Source organism: Parus major, chromosome 1, assembly GCF_001522545.3.
Source record: "Parus major isolate Abel chromosome 1, Parus_major1.1, whole genome shotgun sequence".
Lineage (NCBI taxonomy): Eukaryota > Metazoa > Chordata > Aves > Passeriformes > Paridae > Parus > Parus major.
In genome coordinates this window covers 82,146,023-82,164,487 of record NC_031768.1, presented here as the reverse complement: position 1 = coordinate 82,164,487, position 18,465 = coordinate 82,146,023, and the positions used below count along the sequence as shown (strand labels likewise).

General features: G+C 35.8%; 1 protein-coding gene across 17 annotated transcripts in view; it reads left to right on the top strand.

Annotated features, from left to right (window-relative positions):
• PICALM (phosphatidylinositol binding clathrin assembly protein) overlaps positions 1-18,465 on the top strand; it is a 66,871-nt gene that overhangs the window by 10,664 nt on the left and 37,742 nt on the right. For all 17 annotated transcript variants that reach the window (XR_004498530.1, XR_004498529.1, XR_004498533.1 and 14 more), the window contains exons 2-3: positions 15,757-15,899; positions 18,010-18,085. Coding sequence is in view for 14 of the 17 variants with exons in the window: in XM_033516439.1 (XP_033372330.1) it covers positions 15,757-15,899; positions 18,010-18,085 (219 nt within the window). In the remaining 3 variants the exon portion in view is untranslated. The remainder of the gene's footprint in view (positions 1-15,756; positions 15,900-18,009; positions 18,086-18,465) is intronic.

Below are 18,465 nucleotides of genomic sequence, written 5' to 3'. Positions count from 1 at the left end.
TTTAGCTCTTGTGCTCTGCTTTATCTGCTTTATTTAATGTCAAATATGATTGTGTTTTGGTCAAAAGAAAAGGTGTGAAAGTGGCTGGCTGTAACAGATCTCCTTTAATGAGTTCACCTACTTTTAAGTGCAAAAAGTGAAATAGATTGTATGGAATTGATAGAGCATGCATTAAAATGGCTGCAGAAGTGCTCTAAATCCATGTATCATGAACTTTCATTGTTGCTTAAAAAATGGTAGTTTGTAAAGTAGTGACACTTTTTTAATCAAAATGATTAGAATTTTGTATGTCACCAAATATTTTGGCATGGAAGGAGGACTTAGTTGGTTTTTGTTATGCTTCTTTCTCGTAATCCTGATCAAATGAAGATTAGTCTCACTTAGGAGTAGACAGAAATCATATAAAAATGTCTGGTGTGCAGAGTAATTTTTTTTTTTTTTCTGAATAGAAAAACGTAGGTCTCAGCCACATTGTGCAAATTGTGTGTTCAGACTGTTTTGTATAACACTAGGGAGTACAAAAATTTAGCCTATTTGATCTCTGAGATACCACCTCAAGTACCCAACTGTGTAAACCTGTGGTGGCCTGTGTGATTTTCTGCCAGTCACTTTGTAGGAGAAGGATGGTGTTTGATTTTCACTGAATGATAAATATTTGAAGTTTGAGAATTTGCTGCTTTGATCATTCAAATAATTCAGATATTTTGGTTTTTGTTTTTTTTTTTTCTTTAAGAAAATACATTATATGATATAATAGGCAAGTAGTCTAAACTGCTTTCCTCCTTGGTCTGTTAACTGAAATTTAGTAAGGACTTTTTTACAGCAATATTTGGGCAAGTGTTTTTAGTTTATAACCTTGAGGGTTATTATTTTGAGATTGACTAGCTTCTTCTATAGGAATTTCAAGAAAAAAGTATTCCTCAGCAAACCTCCTTCATGAAATCTGTGGGTTTTTTGTCACTTATTAGCCACATGATTCAATTGTCTTTGCCTTATTTTCCTCTTTTCAGGTTTTTCCACTTTCGTTGGGTTGCTTAGGTCATTGTTTATACGCCTTTAAATTAGAGCTACCTTGAGACCTGTTGAGCTCTGTTTAATCAGCTATAAGAGTAAGTGATCATTGGACAGGTCACTGCTGTATGTATTTCCTGAGAGACCCACATAAAAGATATATAGATTATCTATACAAAATGGAAAGTACTGCATAGCTGGATTGTTGTATGATGTATGTATTCATAGTAAAAATCAGTGTTAAAGCTATCATCTGAAGAGGTTTTCTCCAATTGCTGGGCATTGTGCTATTTATAAGGGAAAGCATTTGCACTTTTTTTGTAATAAATAGTACTAATTTTAAAAATCTAATTATTTTTGACTACTTCTGTTTGGTTTATGTCAGAAAAGCACCATTTGCAGTGCTTTTGTATATTGGACTTTTGATATTTACTATATTAAAATGAACCAAAATGATTAATTTTTGCAACTTTATGATGTTGGAAGAACATGATGTAATAGTCAAACCACTTTAGAGTATGGCTTAAACCTTTTCAGCCTTTTCCCATTTTTTTCCCCTTTATCAGGTTAATTTTGAAGATCTGTGTAAATACATGAAAAGCAATAAAATGTGGAGTGTTGGTTTCTAACCAGTATACTATAGGGGCAAAAAGACCTGTGGTAGATGATGACTCTAGACTAAATGCTGACCTTAGACTCTCTTGACAGTACAGCTGTTTTGTACAATATACTACCATGGAATCTTGACAAAAGGAAACCTATTTCCACACAATTAAAAGTTTCTGTTTTACTTGGGTTTTTTCCAGTAGTTAACCTGAAGCTGTAGAGAGTGATATCTACCAAGAAAAGTGTCCTACCATGCACCAGGTATACACATCTTCATTGGCAGTTTCAGCACTGATGGAGGAAGGCAAATACAGTGGCATAACTCCTTTAACTTAAATACATGCATCCTGACAGCTTCCAAAGGCATTCAGGAAAAACGTGCTATTCATGCTCAGAGTTAGATTTTGTTCAGAAGGAAATCTAATTTCCAAAATCTTCTTTTAAAATGGGAGAGAATAACACGTATTCCAAACAACTTTGCTGGAGTAAGACCTTTGAGCTATTAAAATGAGATGAGTATTGAAGTAGGAAAACCCCAGGTTAGATGGCTTTGGTTTTATCTTCTCTTTGGTTTTGTCTCTTAAACTGTCTAAAGATGCTGCACCGCTGTTCAAAGAGTAAAGAATGTGAATTACACGTGTGTGATTAATTTCAAAGTAACAGATTCTTTGGAATTTTTTTGACTTGAAGATCTGTTCAGTGAGATGTGGTGGCAGGAGGCCAGGTTGATGTTAATGCTCACTGGTTTCAGTTTCACTGTGCTCTACTGTGATGGTACATCACTACTACAAAATTGCTTTCTGGTGCATCTTTTAGAAGAAAGGGATGTGGAAGGTAAACATCTAGGAAACAGCTAAATTACACGTGTGTTGATACTCTGTATATTTAGAGGATACATATATTTAGATTCAGAGAGTGTGCTAGAAGTGTTTACTGCCAAAACATGCTGTGCACAAAGTCTGGCATTTTCTGTTTACTCCTCTGCAACACAGGATTAAGGAAGTCACAGATGTTGCAAGTTGGCATGGGCTGAGAGAGCGGGACTTGTTCTGTATGGATATAAGAAGGCTTGGGGACACCTCCCTACAGCCTTCCAGTACTTATAGGGGGCTGTAAAAGGGGTGGAGAGGGACTTTTTATATGGGTAGAGAATGACAGGACAAGGGGAAATGGCTTTAAACTGACAGAGGGTGGGTTTAAATTGCATACTAGGAAAACATTCTTTACTCAGAGGGTAGTGAAGTGCTGGAACCACATTTCCCAGAGAGGTTGTAGATGCCCCATCCCTTCAAGTGTTTAAGGCCAGATTCGATGGGGCTTTCAGTAGCCTGACCATGAGAGGTATCCCTGCTGTGGTGGAGGTGTTGGAACTAGATGATCTTTAAGATCCTTTCCAGTGTAAACCAACGTATGGTTCTGTGACAGGTACTTTGACAGTCTTTGGGTGTACTTTTTAACAGATATCATCTGAATGCCGTATGACCAGGCAAACTGAAGTTAGGATTAGGAGTTCCTTGCAGGGTTAGATACTGAAGCAAACCCTAGTTACGTTAAAGGCTTACCTTCTCAAAAAGATAAAAGTTGTCTTGCTGCAGAATGACTGTAGAATTGTGCTCATTGAGGTGTTTTTGTTTGGTGGTGTCTGCTGTTAACAAAATGGTTTCCCTGTTCTAGTGGGCTGGGCTACAGTAATGTTACTGTACCACTGCTAGCAAGCTGCCAGGTAAGGCATTTGTTGGTACTATGCCTGCATCCAGGAGGTATCCAGAGCAATCTGCAAGAATTGGTTATGTGTTATTGGCTGTACAATAGCAGGTTGTACGTGTGTTTTACAAGCTTTGATTTGAAAGCATGTCTGTTAGCACAACTTGTTTTTTATTGTATGGAGGTGTATTAGCTATAGAACATTTACAGCTTCTTTGGAGCAGAAAGAGAGGGCTTTAATTGCAACCAAAAATTTACAGTATGCAAAGGCAGATGGCTTAGGCATTATTCCATCATAGACAGAGAACAGTGTGGTAACATTCAATGTGTACATTGATGTGGTAAAGAGATCTGAAGGTTAATATCTCTGGCATCGCATACTGATCTCTCAGTTATCTATAAACCATGTTATGTGCCTTCTCTATGCACTGTAAGATGAAATCATAGGATAAACTTGCATGTATGCAGGCTGCGTGAAATACCTTCATGTTTTCAGTAGGATGTAAAAGCAGTGTTAAAGATATGCAATTTTCAAAATAATTAGTTTTCATCAAAGTTAAAATGTTGCACCTTCCTTATGCTTCCATACATCCACTGTGTGTGACTATTTACACTATAAATATTATATTGGATACTTATGTATTATTATAAGTTATTATAATATTTAGTATTGTATTTTAATATTATACACTGATATATTAAATATCTATTTCAATATCCACCCAATGGCTGTTGTTCAAAATCAAAGCCAGCCCAGCCACCTGTCCTAAACAGCAGTGCTCTTATAGAACTGTTAGGGTACATTCCTGCTTTCTTTTTGTCAGAACCTTAAATGGGGTGCATCCTCAAGTGTTTGCAGCCATGCAGTCTGGAAATACTGACAATCTTGAACAGAGAACTATTCATAATTTTATTCATGAACGCATTGAAATTAGCATGTGATCAGTGAAAAAGAATATTGGTTTCTCCCTGGTTTAATTAGGCCGGTGGGTTAAATATTCAGATTGAATGTACAGCTTATGCAAGAATTGTCATGTTGGTTGGCTGATAGATACAGACATTTTTCATCTTTTAATGAAGAATCATCCTCACAATATGATTCAGAGACTCATTATTAAGCATGTTTGTAAAGATAGGATCAAGGCTCTAAGTTTACAGATACTTTTCAGTAGGAATAATGTGCTAGTGTACGTGTGGGAGCTAATAATTATTTTGGACTAGATTTCATGATAAAGTGCTTTAAAAGAGTAGTGTAGGAGCTGAATGTAGAGCAAAAGTATTCAATAGTTTTAGTATGTCTTGCATATTTCTCAGTATTAGGAGCTGAAGCAATTGTTGTTTTGTTCTGTTTTGAGGAAGAATTTACTCTTAAGAGTGAGGGGCAGCTGGAAAATTAATCTTTAGGAAGGTAACTAATATATTTCAGGTACTTTTGTATCAATCACTATTTAAAGATTTTAACAAAGATAGTTCTCTCCTGTTATAACAATTGATAGGTACAGATAAAAGCCATGAGTTTTAGTGTGGTTTTTTTTGACTCTCAAATTTAGTGGAGCAAGAAGAGCAGTGCTTTAATACAGATTGCTTAAATCACTTGTCCACGGATTGGAGGGTACTTAAAGTGGAGAATATGTCCATATGTGGTTCTGATGATGCTTTTTATTAGTAACTGCTTTGTTGGTACACACTTTGTGTCAACAGAGAATTGCATTGTCTTGGGGATGTTTGCAGCTGCTCTTCAGACCAAGATTAGTAGATGAAGTTACACTGATAAATTGTAGTAATGCTCTATGAATGCTGGCAGAAGTCTAAATGTGCAAAGAAGGTGTAAAACTAAAGTCTTAAGAGGATTATCTGAATGTGCAGGAACACTGCAAGAGGGTTTGGCTCATTTAAGTTTCATTATAAACCACTAACATGAGAATGTAGGAAAGATGGGCATCCCTCCATGTCTGTAGAAGGAAGTAATTTCCATTATCCAGCTGAGACACAATATTTGACAACATATATAAATAAATATATACATTCATATATGTGTGTGTGTTTATATATAAAAATCAGTGAAACTGTAGAGAATCCAGAGGAGGTCAGATGAACTAAGAAGACTGAAAAGTTAGGAAATGTTGAAAGGAAATTATTTATTTTATTAAGAAAGAAAATAGTAGTTTTTCCATTGTGGTGAAGTCTTCATGGATAGTATGGATATTCAGTCTCCACTGAGAAACACAAGGAGAATTTCTTTTTTAATCTGCACCAAGACATCAGACTTTTGGGATATTAATCTAAGAAAACTTGGAATTGTAGAGATGCACAGTAACCATTGAAGGCTGAGGCAGACATCTTGGAAGAACAGAGGATGACGGTAGTGGAATGGCTGAGTAACAGTCACTCACTGGTGCCAAAAATGGGAGGACTTGTCCACTTTTCTTTTTCCTCTCATTCTTCTTACTTTTGCATGCCATCATCTTTTCTTGTTGTGGCTTTTGCCAATTTTGGTCTTTTGTGAGCCTTTTTTTATCTTGTAGGATAATGAAAAAACTATGCTGTGTTGTGTCATGTCATATGTCATCCCCAATATCCCACCCACCAGCACTGAGGTCAGGGGCTTTTATGTGGTTTTTTTTTTTTCTATTATGAGAAGTTAGTATGGTTCAGAGAAGTACACTAGGGCTGACATAACATAAGCAATGGAAGTGTGTTAATGTTTGCAGATAGAGACAGGATTGGTTGGGATCACCCTGTTTTGTCATGAGTTGTCATGGAAACATATGCTGCGAGTTATATATCTTACAAATTTGTGTTGGTCTAAAATAACTAACTTCTGCAATGTGTTAAACTTTCATGAAGTTAAGCTATGGTTTGTGTTCAGCTTGAACGGTATAAATGTTGGGGTAAAGCAGTAATGGGTTAACTTGTAGCAGTTGCCATTGAAGCCAATTTCATTAGCTCCAAGTCTGATCAGTTGTGAGCTTAATAGCCTTTCCTTATGTACAGAAGGAAAGGAAGAGACATAAAACTGAACAAAACTAATTGTCACTGATAGTGGTTCCACAACTGCATGTCTTCAGAAGATCATTCCTCAGAGGGATCCAGGCTCCAACAACCTGTATATTTAGTCAAGAATCTGTAGGATCTGAATGGAATTTTTATTCCAGAGGTTTTGGCCAACATGAATTATTTTATAGGTGATCCTAAATGTATGTATAAATAATTTATTCTGCTATTATGATCTGGCAATTCAGGTTATTTTCTTACATTGAGCTTTAGAGAATCAGCTTCTCTGGTCTGAAAGTGTAACATGATTCTTTGCAGGATGAAGAGAACAGCCTAAAATCACCTTTTTTTTCCAAGAAGAAATGTGCCTGATTAGATTAAGCAGATAAGAGCAAGAATTATGGTGTTGATATGTTTATTTTCTAAACTGCTCAAGCTTGTTTATGTGCTGTCAAGGTACACTGAATGCTTGTGTAAATCTGGTTGTAACTTTCTGGATTAATTATACAAATGTATTTGAAATGAGAATGTTGTATTTACAATCTGTGGCTGGAGCTGTTGAGACAATATTTAGCAGTATTTTAATGTTAGTCTTTAAAATGTGATGGGGATACTTGGCAAGTTTAGATGAAAGTGATGCTCAAGTCTGTCTTGAGAAATCAATTCTCCAAAGGTAACATAGACACACTTGTCACTTCAACAGTATTTGTAACTGGAGAAGTTTGAATGATCGTTATGAGTATTAAATCAAATGGTAATGTGGCATCTTCCAGTATGTAGGAATTAAGATTAAGTAAAGAAAAAAACAAAAAGGAAAATTGTGTGACTTACACAATGGTTTGAGTTGTGCTTCCCTGATTTTTAACTTCTTTTTCTGTTCCATTTACCAGTGCTTCATTTGTTGAGGGGTTTTGGTAGACAGTACTAATATTTTTCAGAGAATTCTTCATTGAAGGCAGTTGTCTAGCTGAACTAATTTTTACTGTATTTTTTGCAGAAAGTATCTTAATTAGTTTTTACAGTTCTCAAATGGAAGTAGAAAGTTACTCCAAGTGTTGCCATTTGAGAAAAATTTAGAGTTAAAAGATCCCTGTGGCAGTAATGCTGAGTTCACAGGGTTATTGATAGAGATTTAAAGTAATTTCTAAAAATTCTATTCAGAAACAGCAGTTTTAAGTAGGAGAGAACATGATAGTCTCATTTGAATTGGAAGAAAAGGCAAGATGCAGCTTGATGAAACAAAAATATAAATCTTTGACTATAGAGCAACTTACTCAACACTATAATGAATCTTCTTTCTGCTTATCTAATATAAATTAGATTAAATCAGTTCTTTTTAAACCTGGAAAGCTCAGAATATACTGAGTCTTTTCAGATTTCTTTAACTCTTCCATAGATTCTTTCCTGAGTCAGTGCATGTAGCTGTTAAGATGCCATTTATATGCAGAGAAAGAATTCTCAGTGGGAATTTTTATTGTTAATTTAAAAACGTGTGGTCTAGATTTCCTTGTCCGCTTTCTTGAGTGGGTTTGGGTGAAGCCATGGGGCAATCTGATGTAGTAAAATGCTTCTAGTAAAGTGGTTTGGTAAAAAATGGGTTTATTCAGAAGAGAAACAAACCTAAATTTAGAACAAATAGTGTTTATGACGTATTTTGTTTTAAACTGCAAAAATAGGTATTTTGTTAATTAGGAAAATACTGAAGTATTCATTCAGTTTTCAAATACATGCTTGTTATATAATATTTTCAGATTAAATTCAGCAGATTAAATGTCCTTTAGTGAGCGGCTCAGAATGAAATTTAACATCACTGTGTCTTGCCTGTTCACTCCAGTATCTCATTTGGGATATCCTTGTTTTTGCACAAGTTTAATTTTTAGTTACCAAATGTATTGTCTCAAGGAAGAAATCAGCTTTTAAAAAATTACAATTTTACTTGTTTGCATTAATGTTCAGAATTATTCTGAGTGGTTGTTTTTTTTTTTAGACAAATTCCTTTGTTCTATAATGAAAAGTACTTACATCCAGTAACTTTCTAATTCTATTTTCCGTATTTAAAGGAGGACATCACCTGTGGAAGAAGTGGGAAATTATTTAGAAAGTTACATATGCTTACATTAAAGTTATCTGCTTTTAAAATGTCAGTTGGAATGTCTAGAAACAGATCTGAATGTGTGAAGGTGTGCAGTTATCAGAACTGTTAATCTGTAGATTTTAATTATAGATTTTACAGAAACCCTTTTTCTTTTGTTCTTCTTTTGGTATTTCTGATTTCTTGAAGTTTTTGTATGTGTCCTTTCATGGCCCAATTAAGTCCTCCAAGCATTTAAATGTTAGAGAACACTGTCTATACGTATATAGACATGTACATACATAGACATCTAGAAATGTTTTCAAAGAGCTTTGCTAGAATAAAACTGGTATGTATTTGTGAAGTCATTTCAATTTTGTTAATTTTATAATTGGATAAAATGAGAGCACACTCTTCACGAACATTGTGTGAAGGTGAATAGAGAAAATAACCTCCAAAATCCAAAATACGTTGTCATCTGTGGCCAGCTGAAAAACTTGATACTTTATATTGAACTTTTGAAATTAAGGGACTCCCTTGACTTGCCAATTATTCAAAGAAGGAAGATGGTCTGTTACAGAAATTTGAAGAAAAAAATACAACAGAAAATATATCTAATATGCAGAGGTTAGATATTTCTAATATTTTATGTTACATTTTATGCAAAACACTCTGGCTAAAAAAATACTTCTAGTTCAGTAAATAACAACAACAACAACAACTACAAAACAGACCATGAAAAACTTTGTTGCTGCTAAATTCAGTTTCTCCTTCATTTAAGACCTGTGGACAAATGTTACATTACTGTAACTGGAACATGTTGATTTCTTTAATTTTTTCTTCCCCTGTCTCATTCTCAGTAACCTGTGTTTTCCCCCTCTTGTGAAATTTTCTTGATGTCCTCCTGGGAAGGAAAGATGTGGCAGGTGTGTGTCCTTTCCCAGAATCTGTAACAGGACTGTTTAAAATCTACATGGGCATATAGATCAAGAGCTCTTTAGGGGTAAGCAGGGGAATGTTGATCTTAAACCTATAAAATTTGTTTAGAAATAGTAAAAGCTTGCTGTAACTGTATTCCTAACAAAAAATGGAAGATATTTCTTGTCTAATGGCTGATTTCTCAATGGCCTAAACCCAATAATTTTTCATATCGTTTACCAGTTTGGTGTGAACTTGCTGATTTCTGATCTTTTAAATATTTCACCAAATTCCCAAAGTTGTCAGTGTTAAGTGCTGTTACACAGCATGTCATTGCATGGGAAATGGTCACATGGCTGCTTTCTCATCTATCCTTTGGAAATGTTTTAGCTGTTTAATAGATTTTTAGATTCAGCCATTTGTGTTTTGATTCAGATTGCTGACCAAACGAGGGAGCAGCTCTGTTCTGGTGATCAAATATTTGTGTAGAACAAGAAGAAAATGAGAGCCTGACATAGAGGAAACTGGTATAATTTGAAAATCATGATATGAATTGAAATCTAGGCAGCCAGAGAAAGGAATTTAACTTGAGTATTGGCAGTGTAGGTAACTGTGTCTTTTCCATAAGTATTTTATTTTTGTTTCAACTTTTGGATTGACATGCCAACATTTTTCCCACTCATTTCCAAAAGTATGATAAATGTAAAATAATGATATGATAAATATGATAAATGACAAAGCTTTGAATATTTTGTGTTGTTGAGAAATTGATCCCTTAGAGGAAAGCAAAATAGCCCTATATCAATAATTACTAGATTTTTTGCTCAAACCTAAGAATCATTTTGTATGGCCTTAGGTGAAAGGGGAATTGATCATAAGGAGATGTATACTGTTTAGTAAAACTATCTTATTATGGATAGACACTGTCCTGTATAATTCATGCAAGAAATGTTTTCTATTTCTTTTTTTACTTAGAAAAATAAACAAGTTTGCTGTGTTGACTTCAATTTTAAATTTATTAGTTGAGTAAACTTGATCTGATGTGTTTTGGCTTGTGCTTTGGATCTACCAGTATGTATTTAATTTTTTTTCTTTTCTTTTTTTTTTTTTTTAACTGAAGGATGTAATTTGTTTAGCTCTTGGCACTATCTGCCAAGTGGCAGTAGTGGTATGATCAATAGTGCAAGTCCTTACCAAAAGAATGCTGTCTTCTCTGCCATTATGTATTTTTTTCCTTAATGGCACAGCTATCAATAACTTTCAGGATATAACCAATGAATTATTCTAGGTAGTATCTGTGGTATAAAAGATGACAAAGCAATAGCTAAGAAGATGGACATCTGTCACAGCTGCCCGACTTGTTTTGGAGTAACTGGGGTGTGGGACACACTTTCTGGCCTGGAATATCTTAGTCTTGTAAATATTTTCAGATTGATACTTATGAATAGAAGTATTCTACAAAATGAGAGATACAGGTAAACTGTTGGAAATAATCAGCTACTGCATGTACATGAAGTATGTAAATCTGGCTTATGTTCAGTCTACTTGTCAAGTTACCACAAATGACACAGTCTGAAACTCTATCTGAAACTAAAACTGTTAAGGAATTCTCAATCTGGTTCTTTAGAATCTTACTGGGAATTCATATGAGTAAGATTCTGGGAAAAGAAATCATAAAGACTCATTAATGATACCTTGTAGTTCTTTTTTTGTGGGGAAGGAAACCAGTTTTTCATAGCTTTGTCTTGGCAGTCTGCCTGGTGCAGAACAAGGTGCTGCACAAGGAGTTAGGTCACAGGCACATGCTGAAAGCGCATGCATTCTCTGGGGTACTTTGGGACAGATGCCTTTGATGCTTTATTATCCAGCCTGACTGCCTCATGTTTGCCATGAGTCCCACTCATGATCTCTTACCATGGGTTGGCTAATCCACATCTACATGCCTAGTGTGGAATAGATGGCATCATTTATCATCACAGCCTTGTAGTAACTGCTTTGTGTAGGTGATTGCTGCTTCTTTCTTGTGTATGAATCTTCAGTCTTGCTCTACTTTTACTCTACTTTGCACTTTTATACTTCTTTCACCTGGTAACTATGAATTGCATAAGGCAATGAATCACTTGATTCTTTCCTGTAATGAAGGATGAATGGTTGAAAGGCTGTAGAACTCTTGTTTGGGAGCTGCCAGTATGTTATTTTTCTAAGCCTTAGTATTGTACAGTATCGTACTGTATGTTTTGCAGTAGTTAACTTGAACCAGGTTAGGCACTATGCTTGCTTTGGTACAGGTGCAGTTGCAAGTCTTCAAGTGTTGCTGAAATGTCTGTTGGCCAGACCTTTGTTATGATTCCTTGCAAATCCCTTGCTTTCTTGGAAAAAGACCCAAACAGAACTGAGTTATGTGGAAGTCGCTTGGTGGTGAAAGCTTTAACTGTTATAACAAAAATAAAATCTAAACACTATTTAAAAACAAACTATAAGTGTTTTCTTGGAAAATCTAGATTTGGCTCTGAAACCTCTGCTGAAATTTGATCCACAATTTAGTGTAGGTAGGTAAATGGTGTTCTCAAAACATGTTTTGTCAATCACTTCCATAAGTCTAAGGTTTTTCATCTTTAGGGATACCTGTTGGACCACTCTGTCTGACTTCAACTTACTTTGTAAGTCACTTTTCTGTTTTTGCCTGCCTCTATTCTCTCTTTCTATAGATGCTGCATAGATATGTAAATTGCTTTAGATTGGAAGGTGTCACACTGTATTAGGGATGGCAAAAGTGATGACAGACTCTAGCTTTAGTTGCGAAAGAGAGCACTTTTTATTCTTTCAGATATTTTATAGACAGTTCTGAGAAGGTCTGAAAAGGTAACTCTGACTGGTCATCAAACCAACACATCACCATTATTGGACAGTTAGGAGTAACAATCCTTGACTCTTTCTTGCAAGTAAACAAGAAGACAAACAACACCTGCAAAGGTTGTTTTCCTTCTCTAAGGACTGTTTGGATTCCTCTTCATGATTTCCCAGGCCAGAGTGAGAAAGTTATGTACTTGACTTTGCCACAGGCTCGAGCTAGTGCCTGAAGCCTAAAAATCTCTTATTTGACCACTGTCAGTTCCCACAGGAGGGGACCTCAGGTTTTGTAATGAACCCCAGCTTTTAAACCATGCAGAACTTTAACAGATTTGTCTGTTTATGGGCTCAGGTGCCTGACATTTTCCCTTTTGCTTTTCATCCTTTTTCTGTGAACCTCCAAGATTACATGATTAAAGGTATTAATTATATCCCCCCTCTCTGCTCCAGCCTTCTGTTTTGCTGGTGGAATAAGCCCTCCTCCTTCCACCACTTCTTGTGCATCATGTGCTTGATGCCCTGGGCAACCTGGTAGCCTTTCCCTTGGCTGTCCCCTGCCACATCCATGGATATGACTGTGAATTCATTGCTGTCTAACCTTCCCTCATATACATCTCCCAGCCGACTGCAAGCTTAAGATTCTTGTTGCTAATCACTGCCTTCTTTGAAGCAAGGAATGACATTTCTCTAACACCTGTATGCTGTGTGTCTCATGCTGTGAAGTTTTAACAGATTTTTGCAGAATTCTCTGATTTTATGTGGTTTATATTTCCCAGGAGTTTCTTTTTCTGCTGTGAGGTATTCTGGGCCTTAATGCAGAAGGTCAATACATAAAGTGACTTTCCTTTCTGTAGTATTGATGGGGTAACTATTCAGTCTTCCTCCTTGACTCCCATGACAAGACGGATCAGTGAAACAAGCATCACTCTTTCACCAAAGGTCATCCTTTGTTTTCTTGATTATTTTGCTTGTTTCTATTTTTGCTCTAAGATGAAAGCTATTGCCTTAGTGCTGTACCCTTTGGTTATACACCTGCCTGTGGTATTGCTCGTAGCATTTCCAGTAAGTAGCAGTCTAGAGATATGTTGCTTTGGGGCCCTTGGGTTTCCAAACACATAGCTAGTATTTTCATAGGTGGGTGTGAGATGAGTTGTGTTAAGCGTAGGATGTGAAAATAACTATATATTTGTTCCTCTCTTTTAATGAAGGGTGTTTGTGGGCCTAGGATAAATAAGTAAGAACACTGTATATGCAGTGTGGGATGTAGTGCAGAAGTGTGGGATGAAGGATATCCTCTTCTGTCTGTACTATGGTGCATATAGTATAGTTAGCACAAAAATTGCTGTTCTAATTTGGGTGTAACTGTGCAAGTATTTTACCTATTTAGCACTGTTCATGAAAATACTTTCAAAAGAAATTTCAGAGAGATGTAGCTTTTCTGAGATGTATATGGTGTAGGTACTTTGAGGTATTAAAACATACCAGATTGTTGTGCATCTGTTCAATCAGCATTTTGGAGAGAAAGAAATTTCATGTTTTACTAAATTTGATTTGTAGTAACTGTAGTATTGTAGTGACATCCTTGTTTGTGTTTGCAAATTTACCTCCACTGAAGGCTGGGGTTGCCTCTGTACCTCTCTTCTTGCCTATGTTCTCTCCCAGTTGGTTACTGGTTCCTCATAATGTGCTTGCACTCTCCCTCTGTGCACACCCCCCATTCATTTCTATGCTTTTCGCATAAACACTCATCAGTCTTGTTAGGGATGATTTTCTGAGGGTTATAGAGCCTGTTTTCTTTTATTCACTGCAACATAAAATTATTTTAAAGTTCAGTGGCATTTCAGAAAACATTTATCCCAACACAAAATATCATCTACACTGGATATTTATTTGGGGTGGGGATTTTTTAAGGTTTTTAGATAGTGGATATTGAAGTGCCACCTCTTCTATTTTTTGTTACTGTTGATGTGTTGGCAAACGTTGCATTTAGGGATAGAAGTTCTCACTTTGTAATATGCACTTGCACCTCTTGTGCCAAAATGTATGACCTGACATCCAGTGATGTGTGTACCTTTGTATTTAATGTATGTTCCTGCTAGGGAGCCTTGCACAAAACTGCTTGTGTTATTATTTAGGAGGGAAGATCTGAAGGTGAAGAAGCTGCAGGGCTTGGTTTTAATGATCCAGCTCAGACCATGTCTCTTGCTGAGTAATATCCTTGTATTGTCTTAACAACCCCAAATCATCATCCAATAATAGATAACCGTGACTTAAAAATGAGGTCATGAATGCCTGTAGTCATCACAATTTTAGTTGTAGATAAAAGAATGTTTATCTCTCCATCTCATTACATTTATGAATGTGGAAATAATTTCCTGCTCACTTCCTTTAATACTTAAACATGTAAATTGCAGCTTTTTCTGTTCTGACCATACTAGTTCTGAGTATGGTAGTCATGCTTACCTGCTGCTCTGGCTGAAGGAAGGTCCTGTCTTTCAAAAGTCCTTCAAGGTGAATGATTGTTCATAGCAAGATATAAAACTGTCTTCAAAGGTGAAATGTTTGCTTTCAGATTAAATGGGTGTTTCCAGTATACCTTGATAGTCCTTAGACAGGCATTCTGAAGTCTAGATTTTTATTGATCTAAGGCCTTTGGCAGGGCTGTCAGTTTGAGTGAAAATTACTGATTTATTTTTGGAGTGGTAATAGTAAAAAAATTTCATCCCTACTGTATTGCATTAAGTTAAGTTTCATATTAATATCAAGCTCTATGATCATATAGTTGTTTCTGTTGTATTTGTCAACATAGTGTTGTAATCTTAAATCATCCCTTCATCAGCCTTTGCAAATAAATTACTGGATGATGATCCATTATTCTATTGGTTGTACTGGCAGTATAGCTGCTCCCCATGTTTACACAGGTGGGCCAGTCAGTAGTCTAGGCTGAACAGAAATTGGAAAGCTTTGTTTTAGCTAGCCAACCTCAGGCCTTGTGCTCCTAACCATCTTTTTGGTTAACAATCCAACTTTGTTTGAACTAAATTAATCTGTCTTCTAAAATAATTCTGGTTTTGTTGCTAGAGGCTCCTTTTTCCACTCAACATTTCCTCTGCCCTTTTGAAGGTGTTGATTGCATTGTATCAAGACTAAGCAGTATTTGAATCTTTTATTACTCACTTTGAACCAGTGTCTGAAAGGGTTTACTGATCCATTAAGAGGCCAGAAATCTGAGATTACAATTAATTCTAGTCATAATCTTCCAGTAAAATGTAAGTAAATGGTACCATGTAATAGTTACCTTGCTGTTTAATGCTTTAGGTGTTTGAAAGCTGAGAGTTGTTAGAGGTAGTGTAGGGATTTCTGTTCCAGGGCTTTCTAAGGCAACTGCAAAAGCAGTTGAATCTTGGCAGTGAGCAGAGTGAATTTTGTATTATGAAGTTCTGATAGACTATGGCCATGGTGCTTTTCAATATTTTACTGGAAAGCCCCTCGGTTTTCAACAAAAATATTGCTACATAAAATGAATGTACTGAATTTCTGGGGAAAATTTTTGATCTTCCTTCACAGAACTGATAATAATAACAGAAATTTTTGTGTTGCAGATTTAATCCAGTGCACGAATGAGATGAATGTGAACATCCCGCAGCTGGCAGATAGTTTATTTGAAAGAACTACCAACAGTAGCTGGGTAGTGGTCTTCAAATCGCTTATCACAACCCATCATCTAATGGTGTATGGAAATGAGGTAATACAAAAATGATGTGTCTGAGAACAGTTGCAGCCCCTCATTCCTGTCCAGCTAAATGTTTCCACTAATCCTTTTTGTAAAACAGTCTTTGGGTTTGCCCTTTTGGGTCCAACTCTGCATGAACACAGGTCTCATTTTCTGTTTGTCTCCATTGTTTCTACTTCAAAATGTACAATTCTGGAGTAAAAAGTAAGTGTCCCAAATGCTGAGGATACTTTTTTCCCTATGTTCATATTCTTATGATGAAGGAAAAAAACCCAAGGAAAAACTGACTCATATGGGATTCTAAAAGCTGAAAATGGAAGCATTTTTACCTTCATGCTGTAGCTAACCTTCTGGTCTTTTTCCCTAGATAACTTGATTTTAAGTTAGTTTCTACCATCACCCCCTAATCTTTTATAATGAAATGTGTGCCTACGAGTTGGCTTTGAGGGTCACCCTAGGACAGGGTGAAGTAACACCAAAGTGTTAAAAGCTGAACAGTTTAACAGACATAACCCTAAGTTACACAAAAAGGAATAAACTTGTTTTGTCTCACAATTTGAATTCCTGTGGGGCCTTATTGTTTGAAATACCAAGCCAAGCATAGCAGCAGCTTGAATGTTTTGCTTTAAAAAAACAAAAAATATATTTAAGGCTTTCTTAGAAAATGTTTGTAAGCATTCCTTTTTACTGCAGTCGGAATAAGGTAAGCTATGAACTTGGGAATTGAGATAGCTTTCGCAAATTACCAAAATTTTTCATTTCAGGTTGCATTCAGAGGAACTACTTCTGACTGACTTGTCTGGGTTGGAGGGGGAGGTTAAGTTTTAAAACATATACTGGTTTCACTTGCAGGTTATTGCTGGTCTGGGTGAAAATCTATTCTGTGCAGATAACTAAGCCACAAGAGGGCAAACTTCTGTTGTTGACTAGAAACTTAAACTTTTTCATTGGGATAATTGACACTTTTCAAAACACAGTCTATACACTTTGCACTTTGAGTCATATGAATTTTAAACTGATGCCAAAATAGTTCATCATAATTAAAGGTATTTCATGGGACCACTGTCTGAAATACTTTCCATTAACAGTAGAATTTCTAAACAAGTTTTGCTTGCCAAATATATTACAGAAGTAGTGAGGGTAAGATTGCTGCTCAAAATGAAAGTTTTCACTGTTGGAAATAGTACTGGACCAGTGAGAGTGCAAACTGATTATAGCACATTTAGATTGTAGAGGACCTTTAAGGTCAAGTCCAGCTGCTAACCCAGCACTGCCAAAGCCCACCACTAACTTAGATCCCCAAATGCCACCCCTGTGTGTCTTTTAAATACCTCCAGGGATAGCACCCCAACTTTGGTTTAATTCCTTTATGGCTAGGTACTGAGTGCCTTTACTCTTCTCCAGTCTTTTTTCTATGTAACCTATGTATGCAAATGAAAGTAATGAAGTAGTACATGTACACTGTAATCAACACTGGTTTTGTCTTTTGTCAAAACGTTTCTTGCAACTGAATGATTGGCTTATTTTTGTAGCAGCTCTGTACAATATTTTTTCCCTATTAATTTGTGTCAATGATCTGAAATGTGTCTTTACAAGATGAAAATAGCATCATTCACCTTTTGAAACATAATTTGTAATTATGTATATTAGAAGTATTGTGATACAGTGTTAATACTTCATATGGTTTGTTTGGTATTTGATTTATGAGCAAACTAACACTTATATCACCTTATTCTCATATTTAAGCTAAGTACCATTGCAATTGTATGCTGAGCAAAGATGACTTGGCTAATTGGTAAAACTAAATTAGTTCTTATAAATTGAAATCAGTGAAATTTTTTTAGAACTTCAGAGTTCCATAATCTGGCTTAAAATAAACTCCAACTAAATGAGGCCTTCGTACAAAATGCTACTTGTATTTGTTCACATATTTATGCATAAAAACCTAACTGGCTTACTTCAATAGTTTTGCTGGTTTTGTAATAGTTTCCAGATTTGAAGTTAGTCTTAAGGCATAAAAGCTGAATTGTGTAACCTGGATAAAGAGTTTCTAGTACTGCTACCTCAATTCCTTCTCCTTGGTAACGCAGTAAAAGTATTTAATTTTTTTTATTTCATCTAGCGTTTTATCCAGTATCTGGCGTCCAGAAACACATTGTTCAATTTGAGCAATTTCCTAGACAAAAGTGGATTGCAAGGTAAGGTGTCTTTTTTTCATTAAAAGTTAGTAATGTGCTGAGGAGCAGCAAAGACAACTTGGTTACTCTAAAGAACCCTGTCATTTAGGAAGTAACTTTTTTGTCCATTTTACCCTAGGCTGCATTTCTTAAATAAAATGCTGTAATGGTGTGATAGGAGCTGTCTGCTGGAAGAACATGTTGCATCTTTTCTAACAGGCTTACTTAAAGACTTCTGACTTCTGTAGCAATACAGATCTCAGTAATCCTCTTATTTCTATAGAGATAGACCTCTCCAAATGAGACTATTTTGATTATTAACATAATTTTTAAAATATACATCATATGTACATACAGCATGTCAGTGAGACAAGAACTGTATCTAAAAAGAATTAAAATTA